Source organism: Contarinia nasturtii, unplaced genomic scaffold (genome assembly GCF_009176525.2).
Source record: "Contarinia nasturtii isolate CC-2019 unplaced genomic scaffold, AAFC_CNas_1.1 Cnas_scaffold_78, whole genome shotgun sequence".
NCBI lineage: Eukaryota > Metazoa > Arthropoda > Insecta > Diptera > Cecidomyiidae > Contarinia > Contarinia nasturtii.
Window position 1 is genome coordinate 1,616,411 of NW_022197436.1, and position 25,909 is coordinate 1,642,319.

The 25,909-nt window shown below is 35.2% G+C and overlaps 1 protein-coding gene across 1 annotated transcript; it reads left to right on the forward strand.

Moving 5' to 3' along the window:
• The first annotated feature begins 2,568 nt into the window (after positions 1-2,568).
• On the forward strand, positions 2,569-25,699 carry LOC116337852 (muscle segmentation homeobox). The gene is made up of 3 exons (XM_031762792.1): positions 2,569-3,841; positions 24,004-24,083; positions 24,287-25,699. The coding sequence occupies exons 1-3, from the start codon at positions 3,130-3,132 to the stop codon at positions 24,563-24,565; spliced, it is 1,071 nt and encodes a 356-aa protein (XP_031618652.1). The 5' UTR covers positions 2,569-3,129; the 3' UTR covers positions 24,566-25,699.
• The last annotated feature ends 210 nt before the right edge of the window (positions 25,700-25,909 follow it).

Sequence of the window (25,909 nt, forward strand, 5' to 3'; positions counted from 1 at the left end):
TTTTTCCACTTTGCTCACTTTTTCTCACTTTTTTTTTCTTGTATGTGCGGGCGCGCGCGTGTTCTCTTTCTCAAAATTTTAATACTTCATCGCGGAAAATTGTTCCCCCCATTTTGTGTAAGCTTACGGTAGCATCGCATTGGTGTTTGCCACTCATGGCTGTCATACCTAGCGCACAAATACAAAAGCATCGCACAAATCGCTACAATCGCGCCAACCTAACCATATTGCCGTGCCCGGCCATTCAAACGACAAAAACCAATTCAACGTGTAACCGAAAAAAGAAGAAGAAGAGAGAATAAAAAACGAGAAGAAGGAAGAAGAACGAGAACATATCAAAAAATTAATATCCATTTCGAAAATATAAAAACAGACACACACAAGCGAGAGAATAACGAAAATGCATGAATAAATTTGCACCATAGCATTTTGCACATAAACGGCAGTCATATCATGTATAAATCATTCCGCATTATAAAATACACATTATCGCAAATGAATTTGCGCCTTTTCCCCATTCCATTTCGTTATTCCCCGAGTGTTGAGCAGTTTGGTTAAACACTATATAGTCTTCAATCGTACGTGCGAATTGAATCTGTTTTTTTTTCTGTGTGTTATTCTGTTGTCGTTGTCGTCATATTTTCTCTCTCTCTCTCTTCGTTCGGTTGGTGTTATTAAAAGGAGTATCAAAAGAAAACACACTTAAAAATTCATAAGAATGAGAAATGCGAACTGTTTATTCAATAAAACGTTTCAACTGTTCAACATTGTGAAAATTATAATATTCCATTGTCCATGGCATATTCAAGACACGACATCGACAACAACGATGACGACAGTAGCAGCAGCTCGTTTTTGATACAATATTAATATCATCGTTTTATGTATATGAATATGCATCCCTATCTCACAAATCGTTCGCACATTGAAAATTCGTGTGAGAGATGGTGTGCGACTACTTTGTGTGTGTGTATGTGTGTGTATGCTACGTTAAATAATTTGCTTCGAAAGAGTGTCATGTATTTTGTTCGATTCAACTATTTAACTTGTAAATCATATCCAATTTAGTTTTATACAAAGTGTCAAATAAGAAAATTACAGCGACAGCAAAATGTATGCTACACCTATTTATAATGTGTATATCATGAAGACCGAATGCACACAAAACACTCACACAATGAATCAATTCAATTGGCTCACGATGGGCGAAAGAAACAAGACATGAAATCAAATAAAATGTTGATTGAATCGCAAAGAGAGCGCAAAGCAACGGAATAAAAAATCATCATACGTTTTAATGTTGAATACACACACACATACAACAAACGGCAGCCAGAGTCAGCACAAGCACAAGCAGAAGATTCAAGATTCAACGACGTACGAACGACACAAATTGAAATAGAATGAAAAATAAACGCATGCCAAAGAAAAAGGGAATACGGCCCGCGACGACACAAACAGCTATAATAGCATAGGCGAAAAATACAATGATGACGACGACGACAACGACAACGACAACGGCGGCAACAAAAGAAGAAAAAGTGGAAAAAGTCGAAATAAAACTAACAAGAAAAATCTATATAATGTTTGAATTATATACCTTTATAATTTTCCGTCAATAAATTTGTTTATTTGATTGGATGGCGAATTATCGTCAAGAACGAAAGGCGGAGCGACCCATTCACACAGTTCAGTCGCTTGGAACATATATCGACACCCATTCGGCGTATATCATATGTGTACATTCAGCGACAACACAATATCCATCTCTGTGTCTGTCTCACTCTATGGCCCCGACACACACGGGAATACACATAATGATGGTACACACCATCGATGATGATTATGCCGTCGGTGCCGAAAACCACTCACATATTCACATCAACGGTGTGCATTTGTATTTGTGTGAAAGTGGAACCGCTTGTCGCTTATTTTTATTGCTACTCCAACTGCATAATAACGCACATGACTTTCTCAAATAGCGCAATCCAAAAGTTTTGGCAAATAAGCTACTATATCGCTATGAAGATGTAGAAGAGACAAACAAAAAAAAAAGCGTTAATAAAAACACAAGAAGAATAAGCTTTGCCGTCACCACTTCATACTCAGTTACACACATCGAATCGCTTGCTTGCTCTCTTTCTAGTTGTCTCTCTCTCTTTCTCTGTCTGTTCACCATCTAAATCGGCACATAAGGAAAAACGAAGTGTATTTGTGCACATTGCTCTCACACAAACACACTGAAACGAAATGAACTCCTGCTAATATGCGGTTGCTCACTTTGCCCAATCGAATCAATGTGAGCATGTGTGTTTTGCTGTTCCCTTGTGCACCACACTCTCGAATCGTATGCTGCTGCTGCTGTACTATAGCTGTGTGTGCATGCAACGCCTATACGTGTGTGCAACTCTATTTGAGTTTATATGTGCGTGAATGGCTCGCTCTCTCTCACTCTCTATGTGAATGAAGTTTGTACAGCCGATTGCCGATCGTATTTTTTTGATGATATTTCGTGAAGTGTGTAGCCGCACTACCAAACCAGTTAGTTTAGTTTCGTAGCGACGTTCCAACCGTATAGACGTACATTTTGTTATGTCCTGTTTCAAAACGATACGATTTCGATTTCAAATTTCGTTCTGATTTTCCTTCAAGTAAACGGAAGAACATTTTTGAAAAAAAAAAAAAAAAATATTTTCTCAGTTCGATCGGAATGAGCGAACAAAAAAAAATCTTATTGAGTTATAGTGAATTATTGCGATTATAATTAAAAAAAGGAAGAAAAAAATATATGAACAAACGAATTTTGAAATAAATTATCAGTGACAACGGCAAAAAAGAAGATTATTTTTTTTTGTGTGCAAAGTGTTTTCTACTGAAAGTGCACCAAAATAAATGAAATTTTGAAGAAAAAAAATAAAGAGATGAAAAATATACAAACAGATTTATTGAATTGTTAAAACAAAAAATACAATTACGGTGTTTTTGTGTGCATATACAATTAATTAAAGAAAATTAAACGAAAAAAAGCACCGAAAAATTAAAGAGCAAATCGAAAGAGGTAGCGAATAGAAAGCGACAAAAAAAGGAGCGATCAAGCGAAATCAAGTTCAAACTTATCCAAAATAATTCATGATAAAATCATCAGGTATGACAGTTACTCCTGTTAGCACGGCCATGACAAGCCCGACGGTTCCTCACATTTTACAACAGCAAAAGACGAGTCGTATAAGCAATTTCAGTGTGGACTCATTGTTAGCCGATACACGACCATCATCGTTAGCCTCATCACCAGCATCAACAACATTATCACCAAGCATAACCACAGTAGCATCGCCAATCAATTTAAAACATCATCACATTGAGAATAGCCTAGCCCATAATAGTATTACACCGCTTGCGATAGCCTCATTGCAACGAAGCGCTCTCCTCCATCAAAGAAATCAATTGAATGATTCGAGCAGCACAACAAGTTCAACCACAAAAAATGAACGAAACACACCACATAGTTCGGCATCAGCCGAATCAGATATTGAATATGATTCGAATGCCGATGATGATGACAATTCAATTGTCGACATTGAGGATGTACGAAATGAAAACAGTATGACACCGCCAAATAGTGGTGAAATTGAAAAATCCCGACAAATGTTGATGGCAACACAAGCAGCACTCAGCGGCCATGTACCAATTCGACCAACACCATTCAGCGCATTGGCGGCGGCTGCATTTCATGGTATTGGAGCGGCCGGTGGCATTCCATGGCCAGGAGCAAGACAAATGCCAACATTTCCACCCGGCATGTTTCCTGGACAAGGTTTTGGCGCAGGTCATCATGGACAAGGTTAGTACACCACATTTTTTCTTTCTTCTTCAATCAGTGCAATTTATTTGAAGAAACCCGAAACGATTTGGTCAAAGTGTTCAAAAATTTGAAAAAAAAAAATCGAAAATGTTTTTTCTGCAATTTGTTTGATTACTGCGATCAGAAAACTCATTTTCACCAGAGACCATTGAATAAATTTTTATATATAAAATATGTATATAGAAAAAAAAGGGAAATGCCGTAAAAGTTTCAATAAACAAAACACCAAACGATTTACATACGAAAATCGACAACAAAAAAATAACCAGAAACACAAAACAATGCAAAGAAAAACGAAAGAAAAAAAATTGTTCCACTTCCAACCTGTCTTTTGTATAAAGAAAAATGTCGAACTAAATTAAGTATCTGTTTGAAAATTCGAACGAGGCGACAAAAAGAGCGCAATCAATGCATAAGACAGATCTCAAAAAGCGTCTTCAACAGCGAATAAATTTGTTTACCGGAATTCGGGAATTGTTTTCTCTGTTTCTCGGTTTTTGTGTGCTTTTGCTTCTTATATCGTGTGAAACACATAGTGCACATTGGATAAATGCGATACATTTTCAAAGTTTATCTGGTGGTATTTATTTGTTTGTTGGTTGTTGTGCATTTGAAACACAGCAGCAAACCATAACAAATCCCCCCGAAAATCAACAAATATTCCAAAACGAATTGAAAATGTACAATTCAAATTCGATGGTACACCGTTGATGGGATCGTTTGTCGAATTCTTTTGCATGCTTTGGCAATGCTCAGACTCCTGCTCTCGTTCTCTTCCCTCTCATCGTTCGGTCGAAATGGCTTATGTAAATATTTGTGTCGTCTTGTTTGATTGTTTCTTCGGTATTTGTTATGTAAATTATGCGAATAATTTTCCGAATTTTTAGTGTGTTAAAAAGCGAACGTTATCAGTTGCGAACGATTCTCATCTCTCGCAAACCGATGAATTTCATAGAATGTGTTTATTGTTTTCTATGTTTTTTCCCGTGATAAAGACATTAAAATTAATAATTTAAAGATTACATTCGGCTTCTGTAAATCGATTCTGGTTGCAATTAATTTCGATATAGCAAATTCCCTGAATTCGAATGCTGAGTGTGAAGTGAGACAAAAAAAATGTTTAGTTTGGCATTCGAATTGTGGCATGTGAGCAGGTAGATAAATAAACTGTCGAAAATGTTCTACTGTACAGCTCAATCGATTTGTGTACATGTGTGTGTCGGTTGGTTATTTTTTTCTGTTCAAAATTCGAGAAAACACTGTTTTTCCATTTGAAAGTCATTTATTTGGCAGTGAGTGAAACGAAGCGGGCGCACTCATATCACATTCACCCGATTTATCATTCGGGGTTTAAAGTAAATGAAGAAAATTAAGTAGTTACCGGTAGTCAAATGTGTTTTTGTTTATCATGAAGAACCATCAATCGACAAATGATAAAAGCGCCGTTTAAATCACTTCTCTTTCGTTTGCCTTTTCATTTGCCTTTTTTAGTTCGTTTGTCTCTCATTCGAAATTTAGATTTTTAGTTTTGTCGCGCCTCTTATAATGTTTCATTTTTGTTTCGATTTCGATCCCAAAACATTAACAGTTTTTTAACTTCTAACAGGTGCTAAACGAATACCAAGATGCTTTTGATATCAGTGCGCTCAATTGCTAATGAAATGCGATCAATTTCATTCAAATTAATGCGATGACAAGAAAACAAAAAAAAAAAGAACGAATCCGAAAACTCTCAAATCCAAAAAGAAACAAATGTGTATACATTCAATCATTCTATTGAACAGAAACGAACTGAGAATAGCCGATGTTCTGAACAGACACATTCGTATCTACGAAATGATTTAATTACTTTCTGATAACGCCGTTGAGTGTTTTAGCCGCTGATTTCAATACAATTTGTATTCATTTGCGGGGATCTTTTTTTTATTCTTCTTCTGTTGTGGTGCCGCGTTCTCGTTCGCACTTCAAGCGCTCTCATATCAATTATCTCATTCTGTCTATGAAATTCGTTGTGGTTATAATAAAAAAAAAGTAGCCATATCCATTTGTTAATCATTAGCACTTTATGTGCGTTTATGATAAAAAAAAGAATGCAAGAAAATATCATACCAAAGACAGCCGCGCAACAACGGCATCGAAATTAAATACATATTGAAACAAATAAATGTTTATCGTGATTTTCATTACCAAATTTAATGGGCCACAACGCATTTAATTATGTTCTTAGACTAAGGCGTGCGTTTTGTTGTTGTCCCGTCAAATGGACGTGTGTGCAACTTTATCGCATTCTGTTTTCCAGTAAACGAAAAAATCAAATCGCATTCTTGGTCTCATCTTCAAAACCTCGTTGAAAAGAGCACGAAGTGAAAAGCGAATCGATAAGGTCGGTTTTTTGTGTTAAAAAGTTATCAAAAGTTCATTTGAATAATCATTGCATTCTTCAAATGTCCGTGGTTTTTCGGTCGGGGTCTCTCTTTTCACTCCAATATTCGTTGCGTGGAATTGACAGTTATCGGGCATTGGGATTTTTTTTTTTTTTTTTTTTTTTGTATGCATTTGTCGTGTTTCATTCCATTTTAATCTCATTTTGTTTCATTTTTTTTTTGTATTTCGTCTTCATTCAAATCGTTACCAAAGACCGTTTTACGTGTTTATGATTGTGTGTGAAATTAAGACGCGTGTACGTTGTACGCACCATCAGATATATTCAAGCGCAAATGACAAGCGGTGCCCAAGTGTTATATAGCAAGAAAGAGCCGATTACTCGAAACAAAAAAAAAATCATAAAAATAAGAGATTATAATTTGGTGTATGTGAGCTGGTGCGAGAGTGCGTTAATTATTTCTTTATTTGATTCCTATTCGTCGTTATCAATCGGCCTGGTTGTATTTAAAACGAATTACAACAACAAAAAATGATTCATGTTTTCATTTTTATAACTTTTCGGAATGGCACAAACGCTCATGTGTTACATTTATGCGTGACGAATGTGAATTTATTCAATGAAATTGAATGGAAGTGACTTCAAACCATTTTCTAGCTTATTCTTCGTTGTATGTATACGCGTTTTTGTTTTTTTTGTGTCCATTACAAATTGGTTTTGTCGCCGCGTCTCAGTAAAAATGAAAAATCATAAAAACGATCGTCACTTGAGTTCTTTGAAGTCAAAGTAAAACGTATGTGGTCTTTTCGATAGCGCATATGATTTAGCGTGTAGATTCAATATTTATCAATGTGTGTGTGACATAGACCGGACGATATCAGTATAATTTTAATTGTTTACTATGAAATCGGTCACTTCCTTTCAGCATCAGAAAGTGATGAATGATTGGATCATAAACTAGCTCGACAGTATGGAATGCCGATCCTTTTTTATTGAAAACAATCTCTGCAAGAAAATACCGCAAATTCAAGGGCTGCCAATATTACTTGATGTGCAATGGCAAAGAAACACACAAACATAAAGCTGAAGTAAATTAATGACTCAATAAATTATGTCATTTAAACGAATCGACAACAGCAATGACAGTCAAAATGAAGCCCAACGAAATAAAAAGGCACACCAATTTTAATACCATGAGGATAGTTTATGTCCACAACCGCAACAAATGGAATTGGTAACAAAAAAAAACCGAGCCGATCCGGGCGAATAAATCGAAATTGAGAAAAAAGTCGGCACAGTTTTGTTGCAGGTGTAATGTGATGAAACATATAAAATGCTTGGGAAAATGTGATCGAACAAAAGAGAGAGAGAGAAAAAAAGAAACAACAACTCACAGACACGATGGGACAACACACAAAATTAATTGCTAAATCGTTGTCAATCAGATCCGCTCTTCAGCGAAACAGAATGAGATGAAGAAGATTGAAAGACAGAGATGAAACGTTAAAATACTACCAATACAATATTTGGTAGATAAATCCAAATCACAATTCAGGTCACAAAACAAGTCAAAGAAACACCGACATTCTAAGCCAATTGCACACGTAACCGATCTCTGATCTTCGTCGTTTTCTCGGGTCAGATCCTTTTTTTGTTTCAATTTCTTTCAACCGATGACCGTTTTCCCAAACCGAAAACCAAGAAACGCCGTTTATGTAATAATAATTTAATAAGAGGAACCAACAATTTTCTTTCAGTTAGATTTCGCACCAATATTTTATTGTTTGACACTATATTTTTGTAATTTTGTTGATATTCCACTGTGCTGCAGCAAAAGAAATTCTGTTAAATGGGCTTAGCGTGCACCAAAGAAAAAAAATGATACCATTCCCAATATATATAACCTAAGTCTTCTAAACAATTATAGCTACTGTGAAATTTTCAGCAACTAAATTCGTAGTTGTTCGGTTCAATTTTGCCGCCGGCAAAAATATATACAATTGACCGTCAGTCATAAATATATACAATTGAACAATGACGTACATGATGCATTTATTGATACAGTCGGTGCATTCCGTCATTTTTTGCACTGTCAATTTTATCAGCGCAGCAGGCTTTGGGCTATTTTTAGGTTACTATAATTGATAAATATTGATGCAACGAATAACCTCAAAAGGAACAAAACCAAAGGAACATAGCATGTGTGTGTTCATTTTAATATGTGAATTGACAAGAAATCCATTTTTATGAGTCGTGGTTTGTTGTGCCGGCTGTGTGAATGAATATTTTTATGATTTGTTTTCTTTTCTCTTGTCAGAGAAATGGTGCGCATGGCTATTTCTCTTTTTTTGTTGTTCAACTCTTTTCTATATCGATACGAGTTAAACTCAATGGTTAATTGCATATGTGGTTTTGTGCGCACGAATGCGATTAGCTTGCTTTTTGAGACTACAATTTCATTGTTAGTGGAGCAGTTTTTTTTTTTCTTTTTTACCAAGAGACACACACACACATATTTCATACATAAACAATCACATCAGTAATTCGAATTAATAAGGGCAATTAGATCATAAAGCACTCAACTAATAGCTATGGTGGAATTTTGATTACTAATTTTCCTTTTTTACAAATATTTCTGAGACGTTGTTGATTTTTTTGCTTGCTCTCCTTCTTCTTCTTTCTATTGCCTTCTATGTGTGATGTGTGCTTTTTTTGTGTTATGTTCGTTTGTTTGTGTTCTTCATGTCAGTCTCATTTTCCATCTCTCTCTCTCTTCATCGATGCTGTTTTTGTTCTGTTGCGTCTCGTTATTTGCTTGACTTTTTTTTATGTTGGTGTCTGATGCTGCGATTTTTTGCTTTTCAACCAAACTCCCAGTTTTTGTTTGATATTGCGAATGTGTGCACACACACACACACACACGCAGTTGTGAGGCAAAAATTAATTACACGCTTAAATTAAAATTTTTCAGAACAAATTCCGATTTGTTGTCGTTCATTGTTACAACCTCTTTCTTTTCTGTTCATCTGAGTTGTGTGTGTGGCGCAGCTCAGTTCTCAGTGGAATATTCCATCTGCAGCAAATCAACTATTTATGTGTTTCGCATATAAACGTAAAAAATGCACATTTTTATTGCCCTAGAAGGGGTTCAATAGTTGAAAAGAAAACAATTGCTGTTTTTCCATTGCGATTTTTTTCGGCAGAAAAGATTGTTTTGAGTGAAAAGAGTCGACTTTTTGATTTCGATTGACCGTGTTTCGACTAATTGATCGATACCAAAATGAGAGAGGCTGCGGAATGCCATACAAAATGAACCACTCGCTCAATTCAAAACAAGTTATGAAATGGGTGCCATGAGATGGCCCACTGCCAATTGCTACCGGCGATGACGATATGCTGCTACCGTTGATTACAAACAAATGAACGACAAAAAAACACACGCACAAACACACACGCACGCCGTCTCACCGATGAACTGTGCGAGAAAAAGCAATGATCATGAAAATACCATTTCAGCGGTGGCTCTTCAACTGCATATCGAGGAAAAAGAACGAAACCAAAGGAAAAAAAAAATGATGACTACGACGATGATGACTACGACGATGATGACGACGACAACAACAGCAACAAGAAGAATAATACATAAAATTGGTACACGCATGTTTATAGAACGTTTTTGCACAACCAATTACGGCTACTAATTAATGTTTTCTGTGAGATTAATTAATTCCGATTGTTCTTCTGCTGTACGAGCGACGAACACAAGAGAGAGGGAGAGAGAGAAACATATTCGCACACTAACACAGAATGCAACCGTATTAAACGTATGAAATGTAAACGGAATGTGCGCAAATAACAAACGCTTTAGTTTTTTTGTATTGTGTGCATCGGGCGCATTACATACTCGATGGAGCGAAGATCATTCGAGCCTCGAAGAGCGTTATTCGAAGCTTGTATCATTATTGTAACTTATTTTGTTGTGTGTTTTGCTGTGAATGTTGGTGTGCTGTGGTTGTTGTTGGTTTAATTCATGCTCGTTTCAACTATGCCCAATGCATATCTGCTTCTCAGTTGCTATGAAGTCGAACGAAAGCCATCAAACTACCGAAACATTTACATTTTGCGGTATATTCCATTTTTTTTTTGCTTCTCTGCCATCTTTATTTTCTCGATCTTTATTACTGTACTAACTGATGAATCTAGAAATAGTTTTTTTATTTAACTTTCAATTGAGCACGGCACAAATGAGAATAAATACAGAACAACAAAAAATATATATATAACCAAAACCACCACCACCGACAATCATAATCGCAAGCAAACTGCAAAAGGAACGAACGAGATTTTCATTGTTTTCCATTTATGTATGTTCGAAATACACACAACACCGATCCATAAATGCAGAATAGAATCGTTCTTGTTACAATGTCTCGCGTTGGTATTTTTTTTTTCTCTCTCGTTTCAACATCTTCAGTGAATTTATTCCGAATAATTTAGAAAACGGGAGATTATTTACTAATTTGTATCTTTGATTATAAAACGCAAATGGTTGGCGAAACGCAACCAAGCGGAAATAAGTATGAGAGCGAATGCAATCGAGAAATCGTGCACACATCACACACAAGATATAGATGAAGTGAGCCATTCGAAGTTATATAGCACTTCCATATTTATATTCATCTATTATGGCGCTTTTTTTCGTCGGCAAAATAAGAGAAATACATTTTTTTTTATCACAGTGTGGTTTTTTTTTTGCTGGCCAGATTTATTGCAACCACCAAAATTCACGTCTATTTACAATACAATCAGCTCAAAATCTAAGATCGGCAGATCGCTTGATTTTTGATGAAAATTTGTTGAAAGAATTCAAATGAGCCAAAACAAAAAACATAATCCCAAGAACAGAAACAAAACAAAACAAAAATGTGGCTGACACAATCGATAAGTTGTGAAAAGACATCTGTAGTCAAGTAATTAAAATTTTCGGGGCTATCTCATTGTATAGATTTTTATCTAAATGGGACCCGTTCGACATTCGGGTGGGCCATTTCATAATTTTTAACTAACATTTCCATTTTCGGTTTTTCGTTCGATTGACGTTTTTTAATTGTGAATCGCTCGCGCAGCCCTAATCTAACTAAAGGTCATAAATTTACGATTGTTTCAATCGAACAATCCGTAAAATATGTGTTTCATTTTCCAAGAAGCTTGTGGCAACGGTTTCAAATTAACCAGAGAGATATACAGAGAGAGAGGATGAAAAGATTCAATTGATTGCTAGCATTGGCGATTCATTTGATAAACGGCATTTCAACCCAATCCAATTCGAATTGTCACAAATTTTCGTCGGATCGCTTGGTTTAATAATACACATCTTATCAGGAAATCAACGCCGATCAACGTAAACTAATTAACACACAAAAAATAAAACAGCTTCTGTAAACCAAAATCCATTCCTTTCCATTGCTGTTGTGAAGGATGCTTTGATTTGTTCTCTTGTGCTCCTTTCTTCCACCTTCTTCACCATTAAACGGACTCAGCATCCAAACGACACATATTTTGGAAAGAAAGAGAGAAAATAATGGTGATATACAACAGCGCCGGTCGTTGTTGGTTTCAGTTCATTTTCGCTCTCACTCTCTTTCTCTTTTTCAATCCCTCTTTCATGTTCTCCATCGAAAATAATTCGTCGGTTTTGTTTTCTCAACTCTTCGTCAAGTTAATTAAGGCTCGAAAATGTTTCAATATATAAAAAAAAAACAACCAAATAATAAATAAACTCCCATGCAACAGCAGTGAGAACAAACGGTCGTCGCAAGAAGCAAAGGAGTCTTGAAATATATACGAAAATGTAGCACGACACATTCACATACACACAACAACACTTATTTATGTGTCTATAAAAATCGGTATTGAATAAAGGGTTTCCAACGGTCCCAAAAAGAGCAAAAGTAAATTAGATTTATCTTCAATCGATTGACGAAAAACAGAAATCAGCGCTATTGCGTATTATATGCAAGCAAAAACTTAAATTGTTACTGCTAACAATGAACGAAAAAGAAAACAACAACATAAATAAATAAGAAACGAATCGCATCAAAAATCGAACGACACAATTTATATAAATGTGTATTTCACTTTTATTTGTCTTTTTGTTCACTTCATCTTCCTTTATGTTGAATGATGTGTATCTCTTTGGGCATCTCGCATGCAATTGACCACTCATATTATTGTTTGCATTTAAACAAATGGTATGGCCCACTAATAATTTAACTTTAACCAGACGATGATGATGCGCTAGGTTTTTCATATATTCAATGGAAAATATACACGCAAACATTTCGATCGCGATGTTAAACGAAACAACAACAAAAAATGTCAATTTCAAAAAGGGAAAATATTCCAATAGATGCATTTTCAAGTCCAACCGTTGACAACCAGTTTTGAATGACTTGATCAGCTTCGGCGAGCTGATTTATTGCACATTAAATGAAAATTGGAAACGTGTTCGTTGCTGTTTTTTTTTTTCGTGCCCTTTAATGCATCGTCAGATCACACTTTTCGATTGCCACATGGTTTTGACAGTGACTCAATTTAACTCGTTCTCATCCAATCTCATTACGACCATGAATTTCTTAATTTTGAAAATTTATTGCTTCCAATTTGACGAAAGCAAACCAAATGCATATATCGACAGACAGAGAGGGAGAGTGTGAGAGTGTGAGTGTAAAGAGAGAAGCACTTAACGAATTCAAATGCATTTGTTAACAGTATAATGAGCAAGAGAGGCTTTAAACAATGCGTACAAATTGTCAAAGCAGCAATTGCAATTCAAATGAGAACATTTGAAGCAATTGAATTTTATTGCGACGACTTGTTCTCACTGTTTTGTGTGTCGAACGCGCGCGCGCAAAAAATAGCGAATTCAAAGAGCTGAGGCTAGAGTGAGACAGTGAATCGAGCCAAATTGAATAATGCTTGCAAATGCCACTGAATAATATTGATTTCATTGACAGGTCAAATAAATTCAGACAAATTAACAGGATGATTAGATAGAGTATGTTATAAAACAAAAAAGTAAACATAAACACAATTTGTTTAGAATTTACCTCAAGGTCAAATTAAAACGTGTATTGCACATGCATGCGTTTCGTTGTGTGTCGCCATTCACCACACGATATTGATTCTCGACCGAGAGTTTGGCATTGCGATACCACTAATGAGGTATTGCTTAGCAGCCCGATCAAATTGCACACACACACAAACTCAATCGCACACGATAGTACAACTCGGCAGATTCCTTCAATAAACATGAAAAACGATGCAACGGTAAACGATTGATCATAGTTTGCATATGAGCGCGAATACTTATTAGACAGTATCAGCGTCAATCGCTAAGCCAAAACACGCGCTTAAAAGCAAAACGAAATAAAAAAAAATGAAGAAATTAACAACATTTACGTTTAACTTATACTTTTTATTTTATCATCGTCGACTTACAAATTCTGCATACTAATATGTTTTCTTAATTATGCCATCATTTAGAAGTTCATGCGTATGCAAAACGAAATGAATGAATCGAACGTAATACAAGAAAAAAAAACCAACACGCAAGAGAGAGAGATGTGATATATAAAATAAAGTAAAAACAAACAACGAACGGCAATCAGCCCGGTAAATGTAGGCTCGTTTTCCGAAAATAAAAAAAAACCAACCAGAAGAAGTAAATTGCGCGCCGGCAAAAGTAAACGCGTCACACATTGGTTTTTTTTTGGAGAAACATGCGACATGCTGCGTATATTTTTCGATTTTTTGAGAAAGAACAAAGTTCTTGTCGTCGATTGTGCTCTGCCATTTCGAATTCGGCTGTGTGGTTTTTAAACGTGGGCATCGCTAAATCGCACTAGCCCCAAACCGTGCATGTGCAACGTTTAGTCGACGCAAATGAAGCAATTAATTAATAGGTGGTTTTTGGTCGCGTTTTTTACTTCGCGCATAATTGAACCGACATTTTATACATATTAAAATTCGCATATTATTGTAATTAACGATGCTGATCGCTTCAGTGCAACACAACCAGAAAACTAAATAAATGCATCCCAAATGCGGCAATTAACATCGACAGAACGTTCATAAGACGTATTTGATACGGTATTTGTTAGTGGCTTTTCGGAGCAGAATAAAGCCCTGATCGGCTGCCATCTATTTTTCTCGTCATTTTCAGCATTCGTTTCACTAAATACATAAATTACAATTGTTCAGGATAATTGAAAAAGCGTGCAAAAATTGTAAAAACTATACCGGCAAATGATTTTCTTAATTGTCTTTGAAATTAAGTAAAATCATTCTAAAAATATTTTCTCACATTCAAAATACGGCATTTTGTGTCTCCTATTCAATTCGAGAAGTAGTTCAGATCCTTCAACATACACACACACGCATACGTATAACAGTCGCCGATTTAATGGAATTATTTTTAGTTTGAAGCGAAAATAAAAACAAAAACAAGTCGTAAATAAATAAATTACACGGCTGAATTTCCATGTGGATGTGGCTTTTCCATCAGATCGGTGATCACATTTCTCGCTCTCTCTATCTCTCTTGTTCACATGTCCATTGACTGAAGTTATGTTGGCTGGCTGTCTGACTGGATCCTTTAAGCAAATTTATGATTGCAACAACAACCTCGATGAATAAAAAAGAATCAATTCGTTTGGATCTGCGTCGGTTTCGAACAGTAATAGTAGTTATGCCAAACGATTTTCAGTTTTCAGTCAATTAATTAATTAGTGTTACACACTTTTGATCTTCATATTCATTCCCAGGTATTTAATTTGAATGCGCATACAAGATTCAGATCAGTTGAAGAAAATGGCAGAGAGGGATAGCAAAAATATTTATATATGGAAACTTGGAATCAATAACACGAATCGTATAACGCATAATAAAAACATAAAATCAAATGTCCTCTGGCTCTCTCAATTATTGAATTTTGTTTTTGTCGTTGCTTCACGCCAAAAAAACACTCTCACACCTTTTCTTCGATTATTTTATCAATTCACTAACAGAGAAAACGAATACAAGAACGAAATTCCAAAACACCATAAATTTTGAATTTAGGTAGCCGAATGTAGTTGAACAAATAGAGATTTTGTTGTTTGTCGTCCGATTAATTTGACGATGGTATTTTGGAACGATTTGAATCCAGCATCAGCATCATCATTGACGGGAGCTCATAAAAATAAAGCACACAATCGCATAAAGAAACTATCAAATTTTATCGCTTCGATCATTTGAATCAGTTTCTTTAATTTTTATTTTATTCATTCATTCATTCATTCATTAATTCGAATGTTTTATTTTATTCATCTTTTCGGTTCTCATAATGTGACAATTTTTTTTCTCTCGTATGTATCTATGTTTCCTCATTCGCCATTCGAACTTGGCGACAGATAACGCGGACAGAAGCTAATTTTGGCTCCAAAATCTGAACACACACATACACACAACAAATTCGATCGTACCATTTTCAACGGTAAACGTGAGAGATAATCGAGAGAGAGAGAGAGAGAGAGAGAGCGCGAGAGAGAGAGAAAGAAAAAGAAAGAGACACACTGGCAGCTGTCGAACACACCTCAAATATTTTAATTCACATATCTTAGCACACATTTATCCGAAATGCGATTAACATAAGAATAATTAATTTTAATTAGTCACATAAAATGCGAAATAATACTAATCGAATACACAACCGACCGTTCAGTCGTGCTATGTGTTCTATATCTCTGAATTGAAATCAGTAAGAAAAAAAAATCAATTTGGCTGCAAACATGAATTTACACACACAGAACTTAAATATCATCTCGGGTACGCTTGAGATATGCATGGCAAAACAAAAAAAAAATTAAATGTTGACAAATTTATTGAGGTAAAAGTTCCATTCATAAAAACCAAATTTGGCCAATGATTTTTTTTACCGACTGCCGAAATGATGGACAAAAAGCAATTTGGCAAATTCAAATACGATCCGTTACATTTGTTCCGAAATTTATTTATCATTCGATGCGATTTGTGTTGTTGTCCATTCCATTTAATTAATTCTACTATCCATCGGACATCGGCCACTGATCACAACAAAACAGCGATTTTTTTTTCGTCATGTCGCTGCTTTATTGTGGTCGCTTTTTTTGTGTTCAATTGAACATTGTTCAATTCTTAGATGTTGTTTGATCGCGCCTCTCTAATTTGCATACATTCTGTTGTGTTTGTGTACCGTCATCACCTATGCCAAGTAGTTGCATTGAAATCGGCAAAAGCACTTTGACGCCAATAGTTTTTTTTTGAAATGACAAAATTCGAAAATAATTACTAATTTTCCAACATGTTTCTCAAATACTCGCGCATCGTATCGACAAAAATATACACGTAATGGCTGGCATTTTAATTCGTGTAATAATAAATAAATAAGTGATGCAAATAAATTAAATTCCAATATATTGATTGGAATTCGAAAAGTAAGCCTACAAATATAAAAAGGAGAGAAAAATGTGTAAGAAAAGAAAATCGTTGTTGCGTTTTGTGTTGTGTCTGGTGTTATTTGTTTTTGTGGTGTGCGCAATGAAATTGAATGCAATGAAGAAAAAAAAAATGGGGGACGATTACAACATTATACGGTATCGGTTTATTTCTATGTCAGAGCACAAGTACATAATAACCACTTTGACTAATAGCATTCAATCGAAAACGATCCAAAGCGGCAAATGCCATTTATTTGTGCACAAAACAGTGATAACTTTGATGCATACATAACTCTGTGGCTCTCTCACTATAATGCTCTTTGTCTCACCGATCTAATCTGATCCATTCCATTGAGCTTACATTTTGTGCACAATACGGCACACATAGTGTGTCTGTGTGTGCCGCGTGTTTTTTTCGGCTACAACCAAAAATGGATGAATGCGGTTTTCATGTTCGTTTAACGCTAAATTTTGTGCCAGCCATGAAAATCACATTCAATTGATTCACTTAAAAAGTCGGACGATGGCCAGACACACATACAATCTAAGTACAATAATTTTTTTTTTTTTATCACGTTTCACTTTATTGTGCGCTACTGTTGTCTGTTTTACACGCTGTTGTAAAGGTATGCATTTGTTGTTTGAACAGAGAATAATGTCCATACATATCACTAATAATGGCAATCACAATAAAAATCATCGCCGACCGAGAGAAAGAGAGGGAGAGAAAACGAGAGACACCAACAACAAAACAGAATCAACACAGCCGAAAAAAAAGCACACAAACGCAAACCATGCATATGAAAATATTTTGCAAATGTTATGCATATCAGACTCGGATCGGTTTCGACCGTTTGTCACAACAACAAAATACGTCCATCGTGTGTGTACGACTACCGCAAATGGACTTCGAAGACAAAACCAATAGGCTTAAGCAATAAAGATAAAACAAAAACGCAGCAAGACAAACGAACATTAAACGAAACAATCAACACTTTAGTTAAAAACTGAAACACTACAAATAAGGTGTAAATATTTTATTGAGTTTATTATAAAATGTGTGTGTGTGTGCGAGCGCGCGCGCGCGGCAACAACAATAACCAATACACAATTTTGCATATGGTGAATATGATAACACCGTGCGCATACTGCAGTGGGCTTCCACACGCGCTCACTCTCGACGCTCTCAGTTATCGTTTCTCTTATCTTTCGCTCTCTCCATCTCTCTGTATCTTTATTTTTAGAGGCATACAACCTGGGTGCTGGTAAATAATAAAATACGGAATCATTCAAATAAAAACGAAACGCCCGATCAATTGGACTACGAGAGTTGTAAAGTACGTGCAGGCTCACATAGATGCAAATGAAATAAAAGAAAGAAAAAAGCAAGCAAACAAAACCCTCGCGCGCTACAAACGAAACAAACAAGAAACAGCAAGCCATCCAGCATCAAAGATATACGCAAATATAAAGCGATACCTTGAATTAGTCGTTTTCATCTCATTAAACATTGTTAGTGCAGCTTTTGTATTACCATTTTTTTCTCTCTTTTTTGTCTCTTTCTCGCTGCGAGAGCGACTGTTTTGCACTGCTCTGATATCTTCTTGTTTCGTGCTTTCTCGCACGGTTTCCATTCACCGATTGTTTGCGAATTATGTGAAAAGGCGCGAGCGCACTCGATCCAGTCTCTTGTTACAAGCCAATTTTATTGCATTTCGTTGACTATTATTATTATAATGTCTTAAAGTTCAAACATTATGCGCCTTATAAGCGGCAACTAGCACTGCAAAACTCACATTGCAAATTAAAACGTTATATGCTTTCCATTTTGTCGTCGTTCATTTCGCAATTCCACTGCTTTGATATTTTGCTGCTGCTGCTGCTGCTGCAATTGCAGCCATTGCCTCTTATTGAGCGTGCATATTTTGTTTGCACTAACGACACCACACATCATTATCACCTAACCGACAACGATTATTAATTAAAGATCACAGGCACATACACACACACACACTGCCACAGCTCCGGCCGGCTGTTTCAATGTTATCAGTAATCACGTACACGACTCGTTCGATCGATTTAAATGCGCGCCTTTCAATTAAATGTAATTCGATAGTTGTGCACCATTTTAAATAAGATTATGAATTTAACCATCGATGATAATCGAATCGCCTAAGAATTTTAAGCGAAATAGTTAAATCATGGGGCATCGTATTCACATGGCATATATCTTGTTTGGTTGCCATTTATTTTTTTGGTTGCAATTCAGACGTTTATTTGTGTGTCGACAACGATAAGTGTTTGATGCGAAATGAATATGAGTGAAACGCATTTGTTGCGCCAATTAAATTATTATTATGGAATAGACAAAAACTGTCGTCGCACGTCACATGCGCTTGGCTGCGGATCCACATATGGATCGATATGACGATGAATGAACGAAACGTTTGTGATGCACACACGAAAAACTCATTCTTCTTGGAAAGTGTGTGTATGAGGTTTCGGTCGGTGTTTTGTCTCCGACTTTTTATGAGCATTGAGGAAATAAAATGCACAATAATTCCAAGAAAATTTCATCCGAGCAAACCGAAAAGTTATGGTATATTGCATATGAATTACTTGTGAGCGCAAGTGTTAGTTGTGCATTTTAACGATGTTACGCGAGCTATGTACTCAAACGACATTCCAATCGCATCTTTCCGCTATAATATACAGTTCAAACACAAAACAACACCGATCATTCAAAATTCGTCTTACTTATCACTCACACATGTCACCAAATCATTCACATTCCATGTGAAACACAAAGTCGGGAGAGGGAGACGAAAATGCCTAAAAAACCCATTGACGCATTCTTCTAAAATATATATAGCAGCAAGAGCATTGATGATTATGTTGCCGCATTCATCTATTTCTATTAATCTATATAGCGACAGTGTGAGTGTGTGTTGATATTGATGTTATGAGTGACAACTATTAAGTCGAAATGTCCAATTGCTTGTTGCATTTTGTTCACCTTTTTGTTTAACTCATTCAACAAGCACTAAAACGAACTGAAAGCCAAAAAGGACAAGAGACATAGAGACATAGACAAAGACAAAATTATGTCATTTTGGATTAATTTCATTTGATCAAAATGATTGTCGACATTTTCATTTCTTAGCCTCTCTTTCTCTCGCACTTTTTTTCTCTCGCTACTTGATATTATTCTCGAAATAATAACATGTTGAATTTTGTCATTCATGGCCGGCCTTATGAATGCAATCATTTCGATTGAAAAGCGTGTTAATTTAATGACAGCTTAACGAAATGATCGCTTATTCGAAACGTCGGTTTATATATTCTTAGAAATTCAAACACCGTATATAAAGAAGTTAGAGAAAAACAAGTAAAATTTGAATGAAAAAAAAAAAAAATCCAACAAAATTAAAATGAAATGATTCACATTTCCGAATCAGGAAAATTCAATCGCATTTTATGGATTTGAATAGTGTGCTTTTGTGTCGGCAATCAACGAAAACGGATGGCACAAAATAACATAAAGGCTCCGGACGATGTTCGTGAGCTGTGGCAAACGAGAGAGAGAGAGAGAGAGAAAAAACAACAACTACCTAACGCTTAAGCGTTGCATGTGTGGCGATTGTATCGATAAAAAACTTGCATATGCGGCAAAATAATTAATTAATTGCAATGACGACTACGGCACACACACATACACACAAAAAGCGAACTCTCACACACATCTCCCCAGCTCATTGTGAAAAATCATCATGTGCACCGATATGCAACACGCAGAGAAAGTATGAAAAAATAACTCCGTCAATATACATAATTGCTAAATTATATTATGAATGAGTATTTAGTGTTTGTTTTTCATTTCATATTTTTCAAATTAATTCGCTGTCGTCGTCCCACGATGCAACAACAACAACAAAAAAGCGCCAAAAGGAATGAGCAATGTTGAGATTTATTGGTTAACGATCGTTTTTCTTCTCGCCTTAGCTCAATTGGCGGTTTTCTCTCTCTCTCTCTCTCTCTCTCTCTCTCTTGTTTGAACATGAAAAATACAAAGAATTATTTTTATTTAATTTCTCGCATTCTGGCCGCTCGCCTTTCAACCATTACAATTCCCTCCAATATAATGTTAATTTTTTCGTATAATTTTTCTTTGCATTTACGCGCGCCTGTGTACAATTTTAGAACCGTGTTTTCTTCTCTCTGTTTAATCCGTCTCTTTCTATTACGTGTTATGAAGTTTCGATTAACACAACATTAATTTCGTTGCTTTTTGCTTTTTTATATGCTGTTTGTTGTTTTTTTTCATTCCGCTGTCACTTAACTCGTTGATAAAAGAATGATGACGGTGGCAAATTTCAAGAGAACGAAGAAAAAAAGAAATGAAACTTATTTAGTTTATTAGTTGGTTAGTTAGTTTGTTTGTTTATTTGTAGCGTGTCATTGTCGGTGTAATGTGAATGAAAAAAACAAAGACCGCGTCCATTTTTGCATAACATAATTTATTTATTATATCTTGATATGCGTAATAATAAGCAATAACAATAACCGGGCACATGTTAAGCGAGTCAGGCTTGCAGCCACAGCCTTATTTAGGCGACATATATACAAATAGTCTCAAATTGATTCCGTTTGTATGATAACGAGAAAAAAAAAACGAGTTGAAAATGAAGGAACTAATAAACATAATGAGGTACACCACAAACACTGTATGCATATTCATTTTAAATTTTATTTAAACACAAACAATTCTATATTGCGCACTCGTTGCCACTCTTCCATTTCGGTGGACAATTTGATGATTGTTTTTTTGTGGATGTTGGAGGCGTTCGTAAATGCATTTGACAAACCGTCCAAATTTTAATGTATTTTTAATAAATAGGAATAAATTAAGCTATTAAACGAAATGGCATATCGCCGAAAATTGACTCCCTCATTCTATTTAACGATAACTACGTCAAATTGACGGATAGCGCAAAGAGCAAAAGAGAGAAAGACAGAGAAAAACGGCAACACTTAACATCAGTTAATCAGTTGATGGACCACATGTGCATGCGATGTGAGTGACAGAGATACAGCAAAAAAAAATCATCGTTAAATGAATCATTTCCACTTGGTCGTTTTAGTTGTGTCGATGCTTTATATTGCGATGCGTTCATTTTTGTCCTCTTCACATTTCACTTGCCCGGCCACTTCGATCGACAAAATCCATTGAGCACTTTGTATATGCACTTTGAAGAGATTTTCAATCGATTACATTACATGTGTGCGTTCTTTAGCATGCGATCAGTGCTTGCATACTTGGACTGCATTTGAAGGTCTTTGAAGTGAAATGAATGAATTATTTAAACATACACATACAAGTTTTTTAAAAAAAGGAAGAAAGAAACACACGACGGAATGGAATGAACGGTTGGCAATGCATTCGAAAGAGAGACAAAGTCATTTTCCAATTTTCATTTTAACATTCATCAAATTGCTGTGACAAATACAAAACACAGTGCATGTAAGTCATTCAAATACCAAATGGAATGCCGAGATTTTTCGCTTTTACGGTTCGCTGTTTGTACTTCAGTAAATAAATTAACATCTCTATTAACATGCACTTCAGATGTTAATGTGACAACCGTTTGTTTTGCCCGGATTTTTTTCTTCAACATATACACACGCACTGCATTGACGATTTATGTACGAATACGCATATTGAATCGGATAAAAAAAAACCGTTTTTCCACACCGCGGAAGGTTAGAAAACGTTTTATATTTCGATTAGTGTGCGGAATGTGTGAATGTGTGAAAAAAATCATCATTCAATGTGCTCTGATTTGAGCACACCGAAATAACTTATGAGCTCAATTATAATAAATATGTTTGGAGCGATTTTTTTTCCCATCGTCGTGCTTTTGTTGTGACTTCATTTTCGGGCCCATAAAATCTGGTCTGCTGAATGAATTTCAAACGAATAAGAGCGCAATCAATCGCAATAAATTACAAACAACTAACACAAACACACACATACAAAACATAATCTAATTTAGTTGAAACATCCAAGTGCAAAACGATTTTTCACATTTGAACGAAGAAGAAACGGCAACCTGAGCAAAGTTGAAAAATGAATCGAGAAAAAAAAGCCAGGCTGTTCTCTTTTCGGAAATTAATGTAGACAAGCCGCAATGCAAAATATCCGATTAACATCTCTCTTATCGAAATCTATTCCACCTTTTTCGTTTACGGTTCGATATTGAAGTTATTCGTGTAGCACCTACAAAAATAAAACAATGCAACCGAACCGAAGTAAAATAAGTAATCACTCACATAGATGTGCGTGAGCGCAAGCGCGAGCGCACCGCCAAATGCGCTCACATCACACAAAGTCAGCACAAGCGACGGCAAATTTATACTTTTTAATTACCATTTTATGTAAATAAAATCGGATTCGGACAAATAAATCAACGAAAAAATCACTTTTCCGAACGATGAGACAGAAACGAATAACGTAACATGAAAAAAAAAGAAAAACACACACACACAACAGAATAGAGACGAAATGGAAACGGGCCGAACAGCCAGCGCGAACAGAAAGAGGTTGATTTATTGCTACAGAGAATTGTACTAAATCAACGTAAGGAATTTTATGGACTTGAATGAAGTACGAATTTTTCCGTTGAGAGCACGGGGCCTGAATCGAGTAGTTTGAATATGTTTGTATATATGTATGTAAAACAACATTAACCGAACGACCCGAAACTATTTACGTTGTCGGCAAACAATTTTCCTATAGTTCGGCCCCGTAAAACTTGCCAACAAGACAGATCAGACAGAGGAACAAACCAACTCTTTTTTCTTCTTCTTCTTCTTCTTCTTTCGCTTTGTTCGGCTTGGAAAAATAGACATGCGAGAGAAAGAGAACGAAATAGAGAAGAAAATAATAGTACACAAACAGCAAATCTTAATTTTTCGTCCATGTATGAACCACGTTTGTCGGTATTTTATTTAATCCCGTAGCATAATTGATATGCCGTCGCTTTTGCATGTCTGCATACAATTTGCGTTTTCAAGTCGAAAATCACAACGAAAAACGGAACGAATAAAAAAAAATAAACAGACAGAATTGTAGAGAGGAACACACAGACAAATCGTGCTATAATATTAAGACAAACACTTTCCATGATGGTACTAATAACTATTTTATTCAATCATTTTTTTCCCCTCTTGTACATTTTCAGATGGTAATGAAGTACCTCGAATCAAATGCAACCTACGGAAACACAAGCCAAACCGAAAGCCACGAACACCATTTACAACGGTAATTGAACATGTCCATTTTATTCAGTAGTTTAGCATTAATTTTATTACATATTACGCTCGATTATTTTGTTGTTGTTTTTTTTTTAATTTGTCCACCGCTAATCATTCCCTCTCATTTTCCACACTTAATAATAATTTAATCTAATGAGATGTTTTATAATATGTGTTTTTTTTTTCTTTTTATTTTTTTGAACAAATCAGGCTCAACTACTGTCGTTGGAGAAGAAATTCCGTGAAAAGCAATACCTGAGCATTGCCGAACGAGCTGAATTCTCGTCGTCATTGCGATTGACTGAGACACAGGTGAAAATCTGGTTCCAAAATAGACGAGCCAAAGCGAAGCGTTTGCAAGAAGCTGAAATTGAGAAAATTCGCATGGCACAAATGGGCCGTACAACAGGTACAGCAATTTACATGAACATGGGAAACATCGGATATTTTGCACCACCCGGCATCATCGGTAACGGCATGCATCTGTAGTAGAAATAATTATATTGCAAATAAAAAATAAATTTGTCAGCAAAGACGATGCATCCACGGCAAATTGCATTCGCTAATTTAAATACATATGTTTTTCATTTTCTTCTCGACTGATTATTATGTTTTGAGTACATATTGCGCCATAAGAATTTTTTGAATTAAATTTTTTGAATTAAAAGCGAGAGAGCAATCAACGTTTGGCACATCAATTACATAAAATGTAAATGCACAAATTTTTTAATTCAAATGAGCCAGTCCATTGAGCAATTTAAGGAAGAAAAAAAAAACATGTCTCTCACACGGCAAATGCCAGCTAGAATTGTTTTCGCTCTAATTTATCAACATCACACACAAAACAAACAAAATCATACACACATTTATGAGTTAAATATTAAATTTTAGTGACACACACACATACATTTCATCGTTCGTGAGTAAGCTTGTAAATAGTAATTTTTAATAAAAAAAAGAAATAAAAATAAAATAAAATCGGACACTAACTCAAATACATTTAAATGAAACAAAAAAACAACAATTATTGATTAAATTAAATTATGTAGTGTGAATGGAGAAGCAACGTTTAAGTTTAATATGAATTGAAGCAAAATAAAAAACAAATGTAAATAGAATTCAAAATCCAAAGGTATTTAGTTTCTCATTTTCTTTTTCCATTTTTTTTAGTTTTGTCTTATTTCAAACATCTACCGTTTTTCCTTCCTTTCCACACATACGAACATTCGTTCCTGACTGTAAAAAAGCATATAACGTTCAATTACGTTGTGTCTCATGTTATACGATGCTCAAGTGCATTCACATGTTTCTAATTATTAACACCACTTTACACACAAACAACATTTCACTCATATCAACATACCATTAACCGTTCTTAAACTCTGCTCACCGCTCAATTTGCCACCAATCACCATAATCATCGTCATCTCTCAACAAAAAAAAAACCCAAACAAAACGAACAAGAAAATTGAAAATAATTTTATCAGGAGACATAGAGAGTGTATTATTTATCTCAAATGCACGCAATGTGATTTTATTTTGTGTTTAGAACTTTTTATTTTATTAGTTATTTAAGGATAATATCATAGAAAGAAAAAAAATAATGTGTAAAATAAAGCAGAAATGAAGAAATAAGAATTCTATAACTTAAAAACACACACAGACACATCTTTTAGTCATTAGAAAAGAAATAAAATGGCACAGAAATGAGAGAAACAAACCAGATTTTAAAAAAAGCAAAAAATTGAATGTATCTAAAGAAGAAAATTACAAAAATACATATTAAAATATATGGATAAGATAATCAGTAGATATTGGTAATTATTGTTTAGG

What these genes read in the sequence shown, in the direction of transcription:
- LOC116337852 (XM_031762792.1), top strand. Translation starts at nt 3,130, where the DNA reads ATGATAAAATCATCAGGTATGACAGTTACTCCTGTTAGCACGGCCATG. An exon ending in CGCAGGTCATCATGGACAAG is followed by an intron (nt 3,842 to 24,003) that starts GTTAGTACACCA and finishes GTACATTTTCAG; the next exon opens with ATGGTAATGAAGTACCTCGA. An exon ending in CACGAACACCATTTACAACG is followed by an intron (nt 24,084 to 24,286) that starts GTAATTGAACAT and finishes TGAACAAATCAG; the next exon opens with GCTCAACTACTGTCGTTGGA.